Source organism: Patagioenas fasciata, chromosome 3, assembly GCF_037038585.1.
Source record: "Patagioenas fasciata isolate bPatFas1 chromosome 3, bPatFas1.hap1, whole genome shotgun sequence".
Classification (NCBI taxonomy): domain Eukaryota; kingdom Metazoa; phylum Chordata; class Aves; order Columbiformes; family Columbidae; genus Patagioenas; species Patagioenas fasciata.
This window is the reverse complement of record NC_092522.1, coordinates 14376292-14394767: the sequence shown is the minus strand read 5'-3', so window position 1 is coordinate 14394767 and position 18476 is coordinate 14376292. Positions and strand designations below refer to the sequence as shown.

At 59.5% G+C, this 18476-nt stretch overlaps 2 protein-coding genes across 23 annotated transcripts in view; one reads left to right on the top strand and one right to left on the bottom strand.

The window, feature by feature from the left end:
* The first annotated feature begins 22 nt into the window (after positions 1-22).
* LOC136100394 (cullin-9-like) lies at positions 23-17621 on the top strand. 19 transcript variants are annotated; one of them, XR_011738132.1, is made up of 30 exons: positions 23-191; positions 874-1482; positions 5304-5458; positions 5727-6248; positions 6889-7024; positions 7459-7649; positions 8130-8514; positions 8724-8925; positions 9212-9419; positions 9523-9716; positions 9859-10076; positions 10216-10450; positions 10721-10826; positions 11145-11375; positions 11557-11647; positions 11736-11907; positions 12120-12225; positions 12593-12688; positions 12771-12946; positions 13165-13298; positions 13378-13554; positions 13811-13926; positions 14416-14598; positions 14930-15087; positions 15399-15609; positions 15701-15866; positions 16017-16162; positions 16323-16440; positions 16919-17044; positions 17125-17261. XR_011738132.1 is itself a non-coding variant. In XM_071805811.1 (30 exons), the coding sequence occupies exons 2-30, from the start codon at positions 888-890 to the stop codon at positions 17407-17409; spliced, it is 5910 nt and encodes a 1969-aa protein (XP_071661912.1). In that variant the 5' UTR covers positions 23-175; positions 874-887; the 3' UTR covers positions 17410-17621. The 19 variants fall into 19 exon arrangements, 11 of the variants coding, with proteins under 11 accessions (XP_071661912.1, XP_065691495.1, XP_065691494.1 ...); XM_071805811.1 differs by having other exon boundaries at positions 23-175; positions 16848-17044; positions 17125-17621; XM_065835423.2 differs by having other exon boundaries at positions 11148-11375; positions 16848-17044; positions 17125-17621.
* The window catches only part of LOC136100395 (phosphofurin acidic cluster sorting protein 1-like), a 110057-nt gene continuing 109129 nt past the window's right edge, over positions 17549-18476 (bottom strand). For all 4 annotated transcript variants that reach the window (XM_071805820.1, XM_071805819.1, XM_065835426.2 and 1 more), the window contains one exon: positions 17549-18426. In XM_071805820.1, the coding sequence (XP_071661921.1) occupies positions 18311-18426 (116 nt within the window). In that variant the 3' untranslated portion in view covers positions 17549-18310. The remainder of the gene's footprint in view (positions 18427-18476) is intronic.

Below are 18476 nucleotides of genomic sequence, written 5' to 3'. Positions count from 1 at the left end.
GCCCCTGCGCATGCGCGCCCGCCCACCCGGGTGTGGCGCCGGAGGTAGGGTGAAGCGGCCTGGTCCTGTGGCGGAGAGGGGCCGGACGGGGACGGGCCGGGCCCGCGCCTCCAGCGCAACTGTTCTGGGGTGGTCCTAGGCCTTTCCTGTTTGGGAAGCCCTGTGGGAGGCCCAGGTACTGGAGCCCCGAGGTGAGGCAGCCTGGCCCGCGGACGAGGCTGGGGAGGGCTGCGGCAGCCGGGGTGGGCCGAGCCGGGCCGGGCAGGACAGGGCAGGACCGGACGCTTTTTGTGCCCTGGAAGCTCGCGTGGTCTACGCCGAGAAGGAGCTTTGTTTCTGTCCTCAGCTCGCAAGGCTGCTCCCCGGTGGCTGTGGGGCCGTGCAGCCCGTGTCCGGCGTCCGTGTTCTGGGAGCCGGGGCACAGCCTGGTGCTGGCATGCGTGGTGTCCCGGCGGGGCGATGTGCAGCGGAGCCCTTCAGAGCAAGCCCTCGCTTGGAGGGCTCTGTCAGCACAAAGCCAGGCTTTGCTGCTGAGTTTTCCGGGAAGACCTGCCTTCTTCGAGCACTGCTGCCAGTGTTTCTGCCGTGCCTGCAGCCTGTTCAGCAGTTAAAAGCTCACGATGTCCTGCCCTGTTGTCATGTTGCTGCATGTATCTATTTTCCAGGGAGAAAGTGAGCTATATTTGTTAACTCTCTTGTGTTAGAGGCTTAGAGCATTGACCTTGAGCACAGCCAGTACAATAACTCGTTTTATTTCTCTTACGCTGCCACATTACAAGCACTGTGACCCGCAGGATCATAGATCTATAGCCATAGCAAGGCCTGTGCCTCAACCACCTCTCTGCAACTCCTGCTTCCCCTCTGTCTCTGCAGGCGCTTTTCCTGCCATGGTGAACGAGAGGCACAATGGCAACCTACTTGTGCACCTGGGACCCAAACTGCAGGCCTACCCACAGGAGCTGCTCCGGCAGCGACGGGGCCATGACGGCCAGCCCGAGTACCTGATCCGGTGGAGTATTGTCAGCTTGGAAGAGAGAGCAGTGGGAGGCAACGGTGCCTCCTGTGCAGAGACCAAGCCAGAGAACATCTCCATGTGGATGTCTGCAGAAGAGGTCTGTGCCACTTGCCCAACGCTGCTGAGCAAGAGGAAGCTGGAAGGGCAGTGGGTGAAAGAGGAGAAGGCAGCCAGCCCGTTTAATGCAGATATCCCACTGGATGAAGCCTCGTTGCTGGAGATGAAGGCTGATGTCAGGAGCCTGGTGCAGCGAGCCAGGCGGCAGATGAGCAAGAACGGGGCCCCCGAGTCCTTTATCCTCAACACCATCCACATCCTGAGCGCTTACGCCAGCATTGGCTCGCTGGCGAGTGCCTTCAAGGAGACGGGAGCCCTGGACTTGCTGATGAAGATGCTGTGCCACAAGGAGAAGCAAATCCGCCACAGTGCTGGCAACATGCTGAGGGCCCTGGCTTCACATGATGCAGGTGGGGGCTGCTAGTGCTCAGTGCCACTGAGAAGGTGCTGCTGGGCAGCTGAGGGTTGCTGGTACTTTTGTAGGTGTGGGCTGCTTGGGAAGTAGTGTGTCTTGGGGCTTGTTGGCAAAAGGGGAAGAATCAGACTGGAGCTTCCAAGTGGCTTCTCGGTCATAGTTGTCTGGGGTGCTCTGAGACTTGGGAGCTCTTTTCCCTCAGAGATTCCTGAGCTGGGATGCTGATTAACTGTTAGGAGTGTTAAGGGATGTTAGGGGTGGCTGTCTCCTCCAGCAGGCCCAGCATCTCTCTTGTCCCACCACTGGAGTGCAGCCTGGGGATCTGGGGTCCATCAGGCTGAGAGATGCAGCTGCCGCTTTCTTGTTTGCAGGTTCAACCAGTAGCAAAGCTGAGCACCCATCCCAGAGACACGCGGACACACACAGAACACTGACATGGCCAGCCACAGACAAGGTGCTGCCTTCAACAGCATGTACCTATGGGACTCACACAAACACAAGCACAGACAGCTGAGTCCCCTTCTCCTCTTCGGCTGGCAGAGACAGAAGGTCACTCGTGCCAGCACACACAGCACTCTTCAGGTTCACAAGCACTCATGGATCCTTTGAGTACCAGCATGGCCCCTGTGTCTGCCTGGCACCCTTGCCTGGATCTGAGCCCCACCACCCACCCTAGGCACAAGGGCACCAGCTGCTCCACTCGATGCTTGCTAACAAACATGTAGCACTCAGACTCTTGTCCCTCATGCAGTGCATGTTCACAGATCCCTTTGGAGTTCCAGCACAGACCACTACCCACTTCATATCCCAGCCTGGACCAGGGCCTCCTATTTGTCAGCTTGTCCAGTGTGAAGTTTTGGTCACAGATTACATGCAAACATCATGCACAGCAGGACTTGGGAAGATACAGATGTTCATCCTCGCTCCACCAGGAGCATGCACTGCAGTCCTGCTTCAGCTGCTGGCGCTGAGCTCCTCACTTCCTCCCAGCAGCTGTTTTTTGGTACATGTGCCTTTACCGGCCCAGTGACTGATGGCCAAGGACCACACCTCCAGTCGCCAGCACTGGTACTCTCCTACTCAGTCTAGTAGCTGACACCACAGACCATGGGTGCCTACACCCCAAGTCTGATTCCAGTAACTGGCACTCAGTCCACTCTATGCCAGTCTCCCCAGTAGCTGGCACTCCGGGCTCAAAGTCTGTGGGTCCCCTCCCAGATCCAGAGGGCAATGGCCCCTCCAACTGCTGATTCCAGAACCCTCAGTCACTTTGATCATGAACACCACAGGCCACATGGCTCCCATAAACCCAGTCAGGCTCCAGTTGCTGGCACCAAACTCCATTCATGCACATGCAGGTCTCTCCAGTAGCTGGCATTCAGTCCTTGCAGCACACACACGTGGGATAGGGAGAGAGATAAAAGACTTACTAAGAAGATGTAAGAAGTAAGACAAATGGCAGTGATCAGGTTTGAGCGGCGGAGGAACACGCAGGTCGACTAAATATGAGTGGTAAAGCATAGTTTGATTTATTAGCCCAAATAGCATATACAGTTCACAATAATTATGCATACCTGTCACCTACTAATTGGCTTAAGCTCTAACAGTCACATTTGCATGGTCCTCCTACTTGCAGCTGCTAGCTATGCTTATTCTACATTCTTGTGCTGTTGAAAGCTGTTTGTGAAACTCTGCCAAGGTCTCAGTCAGCGGTTCCCACTGCGGCCTAGTCTTGCTACTTATGCTAAGGCCTTCAGAACAGAGTTCTGCTCGTACAACTGCTAAACCATTTGTCACGGAGGCACCCCGAGGCTAATTTAAGGGACAACAGGGTCCAAAACAACTTTTATTAAACCGGTGAGAAGCAGGGTTTTAGCACTCCAAAAGTGACTTAAATATAGGTTCGGGTATCAGTTGAGGAAAATTATTAAAGGGCAGCAACTAGTACAACAGGCGGTCCACAGAGTGCATGCATGTGGCTTCACCCAAAACAATGCCGGAACCACCCCCGAGTCCCAGAGGAGTGCACACTTGCCTGAACACGGTGCGGGATTATTCTTAAAGAGATACAGGTAAAGCGTACACTCGCGATTCTGCGAGGGTATATTTATAATACACTCGCAATCCTGCGAGGGTTAATTTACTTACACGTGCAAATGTGCACGGAATATTACACGTGCTTATGTGGAAGCACGGGAGGAAAATACACTCGCAATTGTGCGAGGAAATAAAGTTACACTTGCGATTGTGCAAGGAAAGAATTTTATACGTGCTTGTATTAAGCACGGGAAGTTACATGTGCATATGTGCACGGAAAGGATAAATATACTCGCAATCCTGCGAGGGGTTTTACTCACACACGTGGCGGCAAGGCAAGCGGAGTCTCCATCCCGGGGAGGGGGGGTCTCGGCGGCAGCATCTTCAACTCTTGCTCCGAGAGACCGGCGACAATGGGCCCAGTCTCGACGAGACAGTCCCGTTTTTATACTGGCTGATCAGACCTGACCGTAGGCATTCTAGAAGCTTCTCTGCACCCCCACACCGTGTGTGGGGTGCCCCTGAAGCCTCCAAACATCCCCCACACTGGTCACAGGTGCCCAGCGGCTCACTGGCGCCTCGGCACTCCCTTCTCCTAATGGCCCTGGCCAGGGTGCTCTGGGCCAAACAAAAGAAGCTGTTAGCATCAAGTAGCAGAGAGAGGGAGATGTGCCTACTCCCTCCATACTGAAGAAGGGGGGTTTGCATTCTGCCACACCATTCTCCAAAAATCAAGTGCAGGGCTCAGACAAGAGCACTGACCAGCCATAGTTTACACAACTGTCTGCTTTTATACGCCTTTCTGAGCACCCCCTCGGTGTTCCTTGCAAGTTCCCTTCCCAGGCACAGTGCCCCATGGGTGGACACAGTTCCACTGAGCACCCTCCAACATCTTGGACCCCCAGGGTTACATTTTTATGCCTTGCAAAGTCCCAGTTTGCCTGCAGTTTCTTCATAGTCCATCAGTTAATGCAACTGACTGGGTTTGTTTCTGATTATGTCTGCAAGTTTTATGTCTCTGTGTGTTCGTCTCCCTTCTTTTCATTATCATCCTGATTTGACAAGGTCCTTAGCCAGATAATTTTACTGAAAAATAATAATTCTCACACTCCAGATGTCCTTCCCAATTAGTGTGACTGACCAGATTTGTTTCTCCTCACTGTTTCTATTAGTCTTTGTCATGTCTTGATTCTTTGTGTTCTTATTTATGGTTTCCTACTTAATATCCCTTTTTACAGTGAAAAGGTGCTTGACCAGACACAGTGTGGTCTCCTTCCACATACCCTTACAATGAAAACTTGTGCTGAGGGGCTTAGCAGAGCCTTGTTGGGTAGAGCACTGGTCCTCACCCCATCTTCTCATTTGAGAGGAGTTGCTGTGGCCTGAAAGTGCCCGATGGAGCTTGTGTGCACCTGGAAGGGTGCTGGTGGTGGTGTGTCCCACAAGAGGTCTGGCTTTCCCTGTCCTAGTGTCTGAGTTCGTGTGGCTCTGCAGTGGGGCAGTTGGATTAAAACTTCACTTTCTTTCTTCCCTGGAACCCTGTCCTGGAGTCAGTTATTTGGGGTTGCTGCTTCGGGGGAATCTTGCAGTGTTAGGGGTGGAAAAAATGCGGTGATATTCAGTGGAGTAAAATTTTGCTATTCCAGATTAAAGGACAGAACTTGGTTCTGGATTGCACTGAGCAGCGAAGCTGTTCTTGCCTGTGAATCTGTCTCATTCAATGAGGTGGAGGGGGGTGAGGGTTATCTTTAGGACCCTGAAGGGTTTCTGTTGTTGCAGGGAGCTGGGCCTATGTCTTGCTGTCCCTGAGCCAGCAGGATGGCATTGAGCAGCACATGGACTTTGACAGTCGCTACACCTTGCTGGAACTGTTCGCTGAGACAACATCTTCTGAAGAGCACCACATGTCCTTTGAGGGGATCCACATTCCCCAGGTAGTGGCACGCCCTGCCAGCCTCGGACCTGTGGGCTTCAGGGGTCAGGAAGGTTGAGAGTGAGTGACCAGAGCTGGGGTCCTTCTTTGAGACAGGAGGGCAGTCATCACTGAGCAGCTGAGCAGGACTGGGTATAGGGAGAGCTGACATAGATCTGGGCTGCGGGGTGGTGGGGAGGCAAGGGGAGAGCCTTGTCTCTGAGCCAGGAGATGATGTGGGGGCTGGAGGCGCTCTGCAGACTGGAGTCTGACAGCTGTGCTTGTTGCAGATCCCTGGGAAGCTGCTGTTCGTCCTGGTGAAACACTACCTGTGTGTCACTTCTCTCCTGGACGAGCTCAGCAGTGACGTGGAGCAGGGAGGGCAGCAGCAGGACTGCCCTGTGCCCAGCCTGCTCCCTGAGGAGAGAAGCCGTGTGAAGCAGGAGTTTGAGTTCAGCATGGCCATGGCAAACCTCATCTTGGAGCTGGTGCACGTGATGGGCTGGGACCATGGCCACAAGCCAGAACCACTGCCCAGACAGGAGCTGCAGCCTCGCGCCACCCGTTCCATCTTCCAGCACGGGGCCACATCCTGCACCACTGTGCAAGCAGCCCTCACTGCCCCACCAAAAGAGCCCCTCAGCATCTTCAAGACGCGCTCAGCCTTCCCAAGCCGCAGCAGCTATGTGGAATATGTGCAGGCAACACTGGTGCGTGGCATGCGGGTGCGGATGCTGGAGGACTATGAGCAGGTCAGCGCAGGTGACGAGGGCGACTTTCGCCAGAGCAACGATGGCATGCCACCAGTGCAGGTACCTCTGCTGGGAGGCAGGGGCTGTTGCGGGCCCTCTCTGCTCTGTTGTGCTGTTGGAAACACACAGCCTTGTGTGGGAGCAGCAGGGTTGGGCTTGCTTACCCTCAGCTGGTGTGTGTTGAGCTCTTCTCAGAATTATGTAAATAAATACGTGAATTTACTGTTCATCATAATGGATAGCTGCCCCTTGGTAAACATATATATTTGTATTGGAGAAGTGTTATGGTAGAAGACAGGCTAAGAAAGTTGGGGCTGTTCAGCCTGGAGAAGAGAATACTCTGGGGAGACATTATTGCAGCCTTTCAGTACCCAAAACAGACCTACAAGAAAGCTGGAGAGGGCCTTTTTACAAGGGCATGTAGTGATGGATAAGAGGTAACGGCTATAAATGGATTGAGGGTAGATTTAAATTAGCTATAAGGAAGAAATTCTTTGCTATGAGGGTGGTGAGGCACTGGAACAGGTTGCCCAGAGAAGCTGTGGGTGCCCAATGTCTGGAAGTGTTCAGGGCCAGGCTGGACAAAGCTTTGAGCAACCTGATCTAGTGGAAGGTGTTCCTGCCCATGGCAAGGGTGTTGGAACTAGATGATCTTTAAGGTTCCTTCCAACCCAAATCATTCTATGATTCTATGATTCAGGTGCACTGGCAAGCCCTGGGCTGTACGTACTGGGTTCACTGGCACATGGTGGAGATCATTGGCCCTGCAGGACAAGAGGAGCATGAGGGCCAGGAAAAGATGTCTGCCCTGACACACAACTACAAGCTGGCAGGAGGTAAGCAGCCTGCCAGCTGGGCCTGCAACTTTTCTTTGCAGCGCTTCTGCAGCTGCACACTGGGTTCTGCAGGTGGTGGGCATCCCAGTGCATGGCCCTGTCTGCTCCGGGCACTGTGGGAACAGACTGGGGGACCAGTGAAGTAGAGGTGCCCATTTTGAGCTTGTGCTCTTAACGTTCTACAGCCCAAAGAGGTTGAAGCGAAGATGTTTATCCTCATCTCTACAGCTTCTCTAGGGTCTCCTCCCAGATTGTTCCCCCTCTCACTGCCTTCCTGTCACCTCCCTTTACCATAGCGGGCTGTGGGACAGTGACAATCTCTTCTGCCCAGGTGTTCCGCATGAGCTCTTTCGCTGGGGAGCACAGGGTGTGCAGCAGGGGGTGGGGAAGTTGGCAGGGTTGTCAGTGCCCGTCCTTGCTCTGCTCTCCTGCAGTTGCACAGCCGTTTTTCTGCAAGCCCTTTGGGGGGCTGTACTCCCTGCCATACCTGGGGGAGCAGCCGTCCAAGGCTTCAGAGGTCCTGAGCCGTGCTGAGTGGTGGGAGCTGCTCTTCTTTGTGAAGAAGCTGGAAGCACAAGGGCAGAAGGAGATCACCTGTCTCATCCAGCAGGACCAGGGGGAACAGGTGCGTGGCAGAGCCTGCAGTGGGCAAATGGGAGGGAGGGAGGAAGAGAGTGAAGCGACTGGTCCCAGAGGATGAGACAACAAGCATGAGCAGTGCAGGGACAGCTTGAATGGGGCAGAAATGGGACTGAAATGGGTAAGTGGGGGGTGGTGGGTGTGTGGGGAGCTTGGCACAGCAAAGGGATGAAGGAGAGATGAGAGAAAATGCAATCTCCCATGACCCTGGAAGAGTACAGTGTCCAGGGAGGTTTGGGTAGGTGAGGCAAGCCTATGGGGTGATTCTGCTGTTTGCGGTTGGGTGATGAGTGCATGTGGGAGGTCTGGGCTGGTGGCGGTTGGGCTGGGGACAGCCAGGGGAGGGTGGCACTGGGGAGTGGCCCTGGAGTCCCCTGGCGGTGCAGCCTTTCTGTTTTGGCACTGGCTGTCAGGAGGGGCATGGGGTAGGGAGTGCCTGAGGTTGAACTTGACCTCATCTGTCCAGCTGCCGGAGGTGGATGAAGAAGCCCTGATCCAGCTATCGATACCTGTGGAACTGGCCCAGAAGGTGCTGCAGGTCTTGGAGAAGAAGTGCCAGGGCAGCATCCAGCGTGACCTGCGTGGGTCCCACATCTACGCCAAATACTTCCTTGGTAGGAGGGCTGAGCAGGATGCCAGGGTGAGCACTGCAGTGTCCTTGGAGGGTGCTGGCTGCAGGAGCACTGTCCCTGAAATCACAATGGCCAAGGCAGCGAAGGAAGAGCTTTCCGCATCCACAGTGCCACCTCATGCCCTCGCTGCGGTGGCAAAGTCGGATTCCCAGCTGTTTAGCGAGCTCCTTGAGAGGGAAGGGCTGATCTTCCCAGAGGTGCCAGAGGAGGAGATCAGAGGTAATGGCCTGCGATGCACTGGGGCACCCACATGGAGCTGGAGGTGGCTCATTGCCGTGGCGGAGGAAGGCTCTGGGCAGGGCACCTGGGGGTTGCCTGGAAAGGGGGGAGCTCGTGAGTGCTGGATCTGTGAGTGCTGAGTGCTATGGAAAGTACTGGGGCGTCACTGCTGCCCTGATGTGCCCATGTCTCTGCCTCCCTCCCGCCAGTGCTGGGCAGCTCCGATGAGGTGGGCGAGAGGGGCTCGCTGGCCAAGATGGCAGCCATGGTGGACGTGATCCAGAGCAGCAGCTCAGAGCTGGGACTGTGCTTAGCCGGGCTCAAGCACATCATGAAGATCCTGGAGGAGGAGCCTGAGCCTGAGCCACGAGTCAGCAAAGTCCAGGGTGGGCTGGGGACCAGGAGTGTTGGGTGAGCCATGGTGTGCTGCACACCCATCCTGCTGGTTGGGGAGGGCTGTGTTGGCAGGATGGGGGCCAGTGGTGGAGGTGGGGGTGCGGGAGGTGGCAGTGGGAGTGTGAAGGCAAGAAGAGTGGTGGATCTTGTGTCCTTTTGTTCCAGGCAGTGTGATTGCTGGGGCTGACCCAGCTGCGGTAGAGCCATGTGGGCAGGGTGAAGGTGGCTGGCAGTGCCCGGGGTGCTGTTGTGCCAGCAGCAGTGCCAGGCAGCTGCTCCTGAGGCATCCTTTCCTGTACAGGGAGAAGCTGGTGAAGGTGGTGGTGGAGCTGCTGAGCACTGAGGTGGCAGAGAAGGCCTTGGTGGCAGTGACGCTGCGACTGCTGGCCATGCTGATGATGAAATACGACGGGCGCATGGCGTTTGCCACGGAGGGTGGTGTGTGGGCCATGCTGGCTGGCATGCAGCAGCATGCCTCCTCTGCCCTGGTGCAGCAGGCCGGCCTGGCGGTGAGTGTGGCAGAGAGTGTGCTGGAGGCGGGCAGGAATGGCACTGGCTTGCCCAGGTGTGGCGGAGATGCCCACTGCCCTCCTGATTGCTTGGACCTTGCAGACCCTGAAGGTGCTGGTGGGAGCTATGGCTGGCGAGCCAGAAGGCGCCAGTGGGAAGGTCTTGCCCCTGAACCAGGCTGACATGCAGATGATGCGAGAGATCTTTGCCAGCATCGGCACTGCTTCCAGCGAGGGCTCGGCAAGTCTGCTGAGTGCCATCCCTGCTGCCATGAGCACCATGCAGAGGGTGCCAGGGTAGGGGCAGAGCGAGGGCAGTGGCTAGGGGCGGGGGGACCCTCTGTGTTGAGAGTCAGGCAAGGCAGGCAGGTGGCTTGTGGGTGCACGGGAGGCTCTGTGCTGGGGGGAGGAAGGCACCTGCATGGCTCTGTCCCTGCAGGGGCTCCTCAGGCGTGCAAAATGGGTTGCTGGTGGTGAACATGCTGATCGACGGCCACCGGGGCCTGGCAGAGCAGCTGGTGAGCTGTGACCTCCACACGGTGCTGCAGAGCTGCTGGTGGGACAGGCAGAGCACTGGCTGCCCTCAGGCCATGCTGGCCCTCAGCACCATTAACCGCTTGGCAGAGCACCGGCTACCTCTGCGCCTGGAGATGGCAGGTACCGTGCACCCAAAGCCCCACTGTGCCGCAGCGCCGGGACGCAGTGGGCACGGCTTGCCTCGCCTGTGGGGCAGAGCACCCTATGGCACAGCTCCTGTGAGTGCCTGGGCCAGGCCTGTATGTCCCTGTCCTGGCAGGCAGAGAGGTGCCACTGGGCCTGGGGGATGTGCAGACGCTGCTGGGCAGCCTGGGGGACAACAGCACCTTGTCCAAGGAGGTGGTGGTGGTCCTGGAGCGGCAGCTCTGTGCCGAAGGCCCCGTCCCCTCTGGTGAGGCAGCCCGGCTGCTGCAGGACCATGGGTGCTTCAGGCTGCTGCTGCGCAGCTTGAAGCTGCTGGGGACAGAGAAGGCCATGAGCTTGAGCATCCTCAGGTGGGTCCCTGAGCATCCTCAGGTGGGTCCCTGAGCATCCTTGGGGGGTCTGGGTCCTCTGGGACAGAGCAGCACATGCGTGGATGCTGTTTGGGACATGCTGGGGCAGTGCAGCAGATGCGTGGGTGCTGGTGTGGTGTCCGAGATGCCTGGGGAGCCTTGGCTCCCTGTCCGTGTGGAGTGCTGGCTTTGTCAGTGGGGTAGGGAGCAGGGCTCCCCCTGGCACTGCTGTCTGCCCCAGCTTGAGTTGGCCCCCCCTCTGTCACTCAGGATCCTGAACAAGTTCCTGGAGGGTTACCAGGAGGATGTGCTGCCCTGGCACGAGTGTGTGGAGCCCTGTTTGTTCTCCCTGAGTGCGCACAGCAGCGATGGGGAGGTAAGGAGGCTGTGGGACTCCCGGCGGCCAGGGGCAGCTTTGGTGGCTGCGCTGTGTGTCGGCTGGGCCCAGTGTTGGTGAAGCAGGTCCCTGCCTGCTGGAGTCCAGTGTGTCATGGCTAACACACTGAGAGAGGTGGGCAGTGGCCATCCTGGCCATGGCCACAACCTCATGGCCAGTGTGCCCAGTGCCATGCCCGGCTGGGCTCTGATGAGCCCCGCTGCAGTGTCAGGGTGAGGGGGATGGAGCCCTGCAGCACCTGCTGCTGGGGCTGGAGGGCTCCTGGTGCCAGCCTGGCCACTCATGGCTGCCACTCAGCAGGTGGTGCAGGAGGTTGTGGGCTTCCTGCACCGCCTGGCCAGTGCCAGCAAGGACTGTGCTGCGATGTTGTGCCATGCGGGCTCTCGTGAGGCTCTGGCCAAAGCCCTGGACAAGCACCGCACAGCCCCGTCACTGGCACCAGCCCTGCTCGACCTGGTGACCGACTGCGAGAAGTACAGCAGCCTCTGCAGGAGGCTGACAACCAGCATCTTGGCTGGCTGCATCCAGGTAGGCCTGGGAAGGCCTGGCTGCACTGGGCCTCTGGGTCTTGCGGCATCCAGCCATCCCTGGCACTGAGGGGCAGCCTCAGTCTGCTCAGCCTCAGTCTGCTCCCTGCCTGCCACAGCCTTGTGGTGGGCAAGGAGAGGAGGACCCAGAGCCCCTGGTAAGAGCCTCACCCATCCCATAGCTGGTGCTGGGGCAGATAGAGGAACATCGCCGGAGCCAGCAGCCCATCAGCATCCCCTTCTTTGACGTCTTTCTGCACAACCTGTGCCGAGGTGACTGACAGCAGGAAGTGGGATCTGGAGCCCTGTGCCTGGTATATGCTGGCCAGGCGGCTGGAGGCTCCATATGCTCTCCCCACAGGCTCCAGCGTGGAGGCGAAGGAGGACAAGTGCTGGGAGAAGGTGCAGGTCTCCTCCAACCCCCACCGGGCCAGCAAGCTGACAGACAGGAACCCCAAGACCTACTGGGAGTCAAATGGCAGCACTGGCTCCCACTTCATCACTGTGCACATGCAGTGTGGGGTGCTGGTCAGGTGGGGCTGGCCCGGCAGGGCTGGGAGGCCTTGGGGCCAGGAGGGCCAGCAGCTGTATAAGGAGGAGAGGGCTTTGGAGGCTCTGTGCGAGCCCTGCCCCAGTGGTCCCCATCCTGGGGGCTGCTGGATGTGGGCAGCAGTGTGTGGGGCTGGCAGGGGCCAGGGCAGGGAGGTGGGGACAGCTTGGCAGCACCATGTTTGCTGTGCTGCAGGGAGATGAGCATGCTGGTGGCCAGCGAGGACTCCAGCTACATGCCGGCCCGTGTCGTGGTGCTGGGGGGCGACAGCCCAACCACCATCAGAACCGAGCTCAACGCAGTGAGTTTGGCACAGGCTGCTCTGGCCATGGGGCCCCACAGGGGCAGTGGGCTGGTCCTTGCTGTGCCCCATGAAGGTGTTGCCCTGGCTGTGGGGCCCATAGGGAGGTGGGGCCAGCAGGAGGTGCTGTGGGAGCCTCCTCCTGGCTGTAGGCAATGGGAGCTGGAGACCTGGGCAGGGGCAGCCCTGCAGCCCATCCTGCGCTGGGGCTGTGAGCCATGGATGGGGCCCTGCCGGGGCTGCCCTTTGGCTGTGTCGGGGCTGCTGGGGGACACACCTCATGGCCATAATGTGGGTTGGCTGGGGAGCACGCAGGGTGGCTGGTGCTTGCCGCCTGGCCTGCTGAGAGCACACTGTCTACCTGCAGGTGACCATCCTGCCTTCAGACAGCAGAGTGGTCCTGCTGGAGAATATGACCCGCTTCTGGCCTGTCATCCAGATCCGAGTGAAGCGGTGCCAGCAGGTAGGGGAGCAGGAGGCCAGGAACTGGCAGTGTAGGGTGTCAGGGACAGGCTGCAGGAGCTAAGGGTCACACTTTCCTGTAGGGCGGCATTGACACACGTGTGCGTGGCATCGAGGTGCTGGGTCCCAAGCCCACGTTCTGGCCAGTCTTCAGGGAGCAGCTGTGCAGGCGAACGTTCCTCTCCTACACTGTTCAGGCTCATACCTGGTGCCAGGAGATCTGCCGGGACCGGAGGCGACTACTGCAGCTCTTTGGCAGGTGAGTTGTCTACCGACTGTGTCATCATGTCCCTGGTGTCCCAGGGCCTGGGGAGACGGTGCTGGCAGCCCGCAAGGGGATTGTGGGGCCAGGAGAGGAGCAGCCGGGTGTCCCAGCTGGACAGCAAGGGACCCTGGCTTCTCCTGGCCACCAGCAGTCCCAGAGGGCCAGGGCCACCTTGCAGTCCCCCAGTGTGTGCTGCCCAGCTGCTGTTGCAGGCTGAACCAGGCTCTGCGGCATGAGCAGGGCTTTGCCGACTGCTTCCTTCCTGACGATGAGGCAGCCCGGGCCTTGGGCAGGACGTGCTGGGAGGCCCTGGTGAGCCCCTTGGTGGAGAGCATCACCAGCCCAGGTACCCTGTGTTCTCCTGGGCCCATCCACACCGTGCCTCAGGCTGAGGCACCCTGCTCTGAGTCTGGTTGGCCTCGCAGAGCCCGAAGGCATCAGTGCCCTGGCCTGGCTGCTGAGGGAGTACCTGGAGAGTGTGGAGCTGCCCCACCGTGCCACCAGCCACAGTACTGTCTTTGGTTCCCGTGTGCGGCGCCTGACCCAGCTCCTGGTGCATGTGGACCCCAGCAGCACAGAGCCAGAGGAGGCAAGAGCAGCTGGTGAGTGAGGGGCTGCCTTCCCGTGGAGCTGGGGGTGGTGGTCCCGAGTGCCGGGCTGTGGCTGCGGGGATCTGCCTGAGAGCTCTAGGGAGGGTCCTGTGGCTCCTGAGCTGGGAAAGAATGATGGCTGTGCCCCCACTGCAGCCATGCCTCCCCAGCATCTCCTCTGCCCCTTGGGGAGAGGGAGAGGCTGCTGTGGTTGCTGTGTGGAGCCTGTGGACAGAGCCACACTGAGCCGAGGACTGTCCCTTGGCAGGCGGGCAGGAGAGGAAGAACAAGGAGGTGCCAGCCAGGGCTGCGAAGGCAGCGGTGGAGAGGTCGAGCAGCCTGTGGGGCATCTCACAGTGCTGGCGTGGCGTGGTGCAGCAGCAGGTAGAGCTTGGACAGCCAGGTGTGAGGCCAGAAAGGGCACGTGGGACTGTGTGCCGGGCAGGTGTTGTGGAGAGTGGGGCCTGGTGGTGCCCTGGGATAGTGGGGGGGTGTGGGGCTGTATCTGACCTCTGCAGGGCCTGGAGGGGTATGGGGACAGCCCTGCTGCACTTGCCACCCTGGCAGGGCTCAGACGTCAGCCTGGCCCTTGTGCCCGGGCTAGGAGACGGGTCCAGCATTGGGCAACTTATTCCTGCTGGGTGGCTGCTGCACTTCTGTCCTGCCCCGCAGCCTCTGCTGAGCCCTCGGGCTCTGCTCCCTCCTCACCCCAAGTGCTCAGCAGCCCCTGACAACACCAGGGCCTCCAGTTGGCCACTGGCCGAGACCTGGGCAGCCGGTGTCGGCAGAGCAAGGCTGGGGCTGTGGAGGTTCCCGCAGGGCACAGGTGCGTCCCGCTGTGGGGCTCACCCCTGTCGTGCTGCCTCCCCACAGGTGCAGGGGTTCCTGGAGGTGGCAGGGCAGGCACCAGACCTCGTGGAGCAATACTGCGGGCTGTACCAGCGCCTGCGTGGGGCCACAGAGGAGCTCTTTGGGCAGCAGGCCACCTTCATGCTGGCCCTGGGCCAGGGCTTTGCGGGGGCTTTGCTGCAACTCTCCTTCCTCACCACCCTGCACGTGAGTCAAGGGAGCGCGGCACCAGTGCCGGGCCCCGGTGTCACCAGCCCCTGGCACTGGCTGGGGAGGCTGCCCTGGCCCACAGCCTTGGGTGAGCTCCAGGTGGGGGGTGTCTTAGCCCCACAGTCAGGTCATGGAACCAGGTCCTGTGGTGGCCCTGGATGGTACCCAGCTGTGAGTGCTTGCGTCCTGTCCTGGGCTGGTGCCTGCGCACCCTTGGCCCCTGCCCAAGAGCCCCAGGGTTTCCTGGCTGCTCCCCTCAGGCACTTTTCCCCAGCCCGGCCTTGGCCCCCCAGTGAGCCCCCTCTGCACCAGCCCTGTTCTTCTGCAGGTGAGCGAGCAGTTTGCCCACTACCTGGACAGGCAGATCCAGGAGCTGCAGGGGGCTGCAGGCAGCATGGGGCCATTGCAGCAGCTGCAGCAGATCCTGGAACCCTTTGTTGTCTTCAGTGGCCTGGAGCTTGCTCACACCTTCGAGCACTTCTACCGGTGAGGGTGCCATGTCTCCACAGCACCAGAGGGCTGGTGTGGCATGACGAGGCGAGGGAAGCACAGGTGGCACTGGGGCTGTGGCTGAGCCTGGGCTGGTGTGGCTGTGATGCTCCCACTTGCTTTTCCCATCTCTGGTGTGGGGAGGGGAAAGGCTGTGAGGGGCACATTTCCTGCAGATGACAGGGAAGGGAGACGGGTGCTGCCTAGCCTGGCACAGAGAGGGCTGAGGCCATCTCTGTCTGCTAGTGGGTGGCTGGTGGCCACAGGGCTTGGGCTGGCGCCTGACCTGACCCTGTGGCCTGTGGCAGGCACTACCTGGGGGACCGGCTCCTGGCGCAAGGGCTGTCTTGGCTGGAAGGAGCTGTCGTGGAGCAGATTGGGCTGTGCTTCCCCAGCCGCTTCCCCCAGGAGATGCTGAGGAACTTGGCCGAGTCAGAGGAGCTCCAGCAGCAGTTTTACCTCTTCCGGCTGCAGGAGCAGGACAAGTGGGTGGTGGAGCTGGACACGGGCCTGGACGAGGTGAGCGTGCTGGTGGGGTGGGGAGAGCAGGAGGCTGCCCACATTTCTCACAGGGATCCTGGGGCCTGTGCTGAGCTGCCCTCATGTCCAGGTGCTGGGGAAAGCCTCGGTGGCAGATGTGCCAGAGGTGAAGGTGCTGGCCCTGTCCCCACGCTGCTGGCCTGTGTCCCCATTCTGCTACATGGATGAACCTGGGAGGTTTTTCTCCGCCGCCCTGACGTCCCCCCTGGATGAGTTTGCTGCCTTCTGCAGGCGGAGTGAGTGTGGCGGCCGTGGGTGTGCGGGGGGTCTCGTGGTGCCCAGCCTCCCCCTCAGCAGCTCAGCCAGCAGCAGCAGCAGTGCTGGGAAGCGCTGGGAGTGCCCAGCAGAGCTGGCCCCAGCCCTGGCGCTGATGCCATCTCTGGCAGGCCAGAGCCAGCTGGGCTGGGAGTACTCGAAGCCTCGGCGGCTGCAGTGGACATGGCTGGGCCACGCTGAGCTGCAGTTTGGAGACTGCATCCTCCACGTGTCCACCCTGCAGATGTACATCCTGCTGTGCTTCAACAGTGCTGAGGTAGGAGCTGGTGCTGCGGTGGGTGCTGGAGCACAGCAGGGTTGTGCCCTCCCTTCTGGTGGGGTCTGCAGGGGTGTTTGGGGCAGAGGCCCCCCCTTGTTTGGCAGGGCCAGTGGATGGTTGGGCTTGGCCGGCCATTCCTTTCCACGCCCTCCTGCAGGAGGTGGCTGTGGAGGCCCTGCTGCAGGCCACCGGGCTCCCTGCTGAGCTGCTGCACCATGCTCTGACACCGCTGACCCACGGCGAGGGCATCCTGGTGCGGAGCTGCACGCCAGGAGGTGAGTGTGGGGCTGGGGCGCCCCTGGGGATGCTGGGGTGAGCGTACCTGAGCTTGTAGGGGAAGCGAATGGGCTGGGATGGGTCTGTGGGTGTTTGGGGTGCAGGTCTGTCTTTCAAGTTGGGGGCTGGGGGTGGTGTGTGGGGCTGGTCTTGGGGCCATGCGTGGGGTGTGTATCAGCATGGGTGGGTGGGTCTCGGGTCTGTATGCAGGGTTGGGGACCAGGGCCAGGGGTGGTGGGTGTAGCTGTTGCTTGGGGCCACATGTAGGGAACAGGGATGGGGCCGACACCTGTGAAGGCTGCAGCAGGAGGCCCAGGGCTGGGTCCAGCAGCCCCACGTGTGTCCTGGGGCTCCTTCAGGGCCCAGCTCAGGGCCTGGCTGACCCCAGGCTGGGTGCTGGCCCCAGGTGTGCTGCAGGTGAACCAGGCAGCCCTGGCCTGTGCCTCTGGCCGCCACTTGAGGCTGCTGCCCCAGCAGAGGTACCTGCGGGTGGAGAGGGCTGATGTCAGCACCCTGGAAAGGAAGAGGAATGTCCTCTGCTGCCTCATCACCCGCATCCTCAAGGTGGAGAAGCAGCTCCACATAGACAACCTGGTGTTTAGGGTATGGAGGGATTGAGGAGGAGAGGGGGTTTTCCTGGGTGCTGCACTGCATTGCAGTGTGGGGCTCCCTTGCTGCTGTAGGTGATTGATGCCTGTCAGAGGGGCGAGTTGTGTCCAGGGCTGCAGTTCCTGAGCTTCTGCTGCCACAGCGTGGATGTGCTGTCCTGTGTCCTGCACTTACTGAACCAGGGCTATCTCCGGCGCCACGAGGAGAGGCCTCATGTCTTGGAATATATCTCTGCTGAACCCGCAACACCCCCCACCTCTCAGGTCCAGCCCCAAGTTGCCTTCCAGACTGTAGAGATCAAGACTGCAGCACGCCCAGCCTCTGCTGAAAGGAGACAGACATTTTCTACATTCAGGTAGACAAGGACTTGGCTGGGCTGGGAGAACACAGCTGTGCTTGCTGGAGTGGTGGCTGTAGCCAGACCCTGTCCCCATTTTTTCTCACCCACCTGTGCTGGGCTGTGTCCTCAGGCACAGAGGAATACACACAGCCCCACCATAATGGTACCAGCATTAATTTATTAAAATTAATCCCAAAAAGTAACCATACAATAAATTTAAAAAAAATAGAATCTTGTAAAAAAAAAAAACAAAACCAAAACAGGTGCCCCCATGCCACATCTCCACGTGGCAGCACCATGGGGCAGGGCTGGCCAGGAAGGGATGAGGAGATGACACTGACCCCCAGCAGCCTGAGGACAGGCTCAGCAGCACGATGCCAGCTTCTGCAGTGGGGCTGCAGCAGGACTAGAGAAGCTGCTGAGGCTCAGCCCCACAGGGCAGGGCCAGGCACAGTAGCATGGGGCTGGCAGTGGGGCTGGCAAGGGGCAGTATGGGGGTGGTGGACTCTGCTCAGCACCTGTCCCCTGTCTCCCAGGCAATCCTGCTGGCTCCAGCACCGTGGAACCTGCCTGGGCCCAGCCCAGCTGGGCCCCACTGGCTGGGGAGCTGGGGAGAGAAGGGGCCAGAGCCCTTGCTGGGTCCCTGCTGGCTGTGCCAGCCCTCATCCCAGGCTGCTGTTGGAGGTGAGGGGAGGCAGGTGGCATGGTGCCCTGGCTGGTGTTGGAGGGTACATGGACCCAGTCTCACTGGCCTCACCTTCACAGGTCTTGGCCCACACAGGGGGCGGTGCAGGTGTTTTATCTCCCTCTGCAGAGCAGGCAGGGGCTGGGCCGCAAAAGAGAGGAGACAAGAGCATGTCTGTCTCTCCATCTGCTCCTGTGACCCTCTGCAGCTCCATCCCAGGGCTGCTCTCCACTTCTCACACACTCTTTGAGTAGCCAAAGATGCCCACAGGGAGGTACTTGACATGCGTTGGCCACTGTGCTGCCAGCTGGAAAAACTTCACATCATTCCACTCTACCCCATCTATAGAGACTGAGAAGAGAGTGTATGGTGAGGCACAGCCCCACCACAGGCAGCCTGGA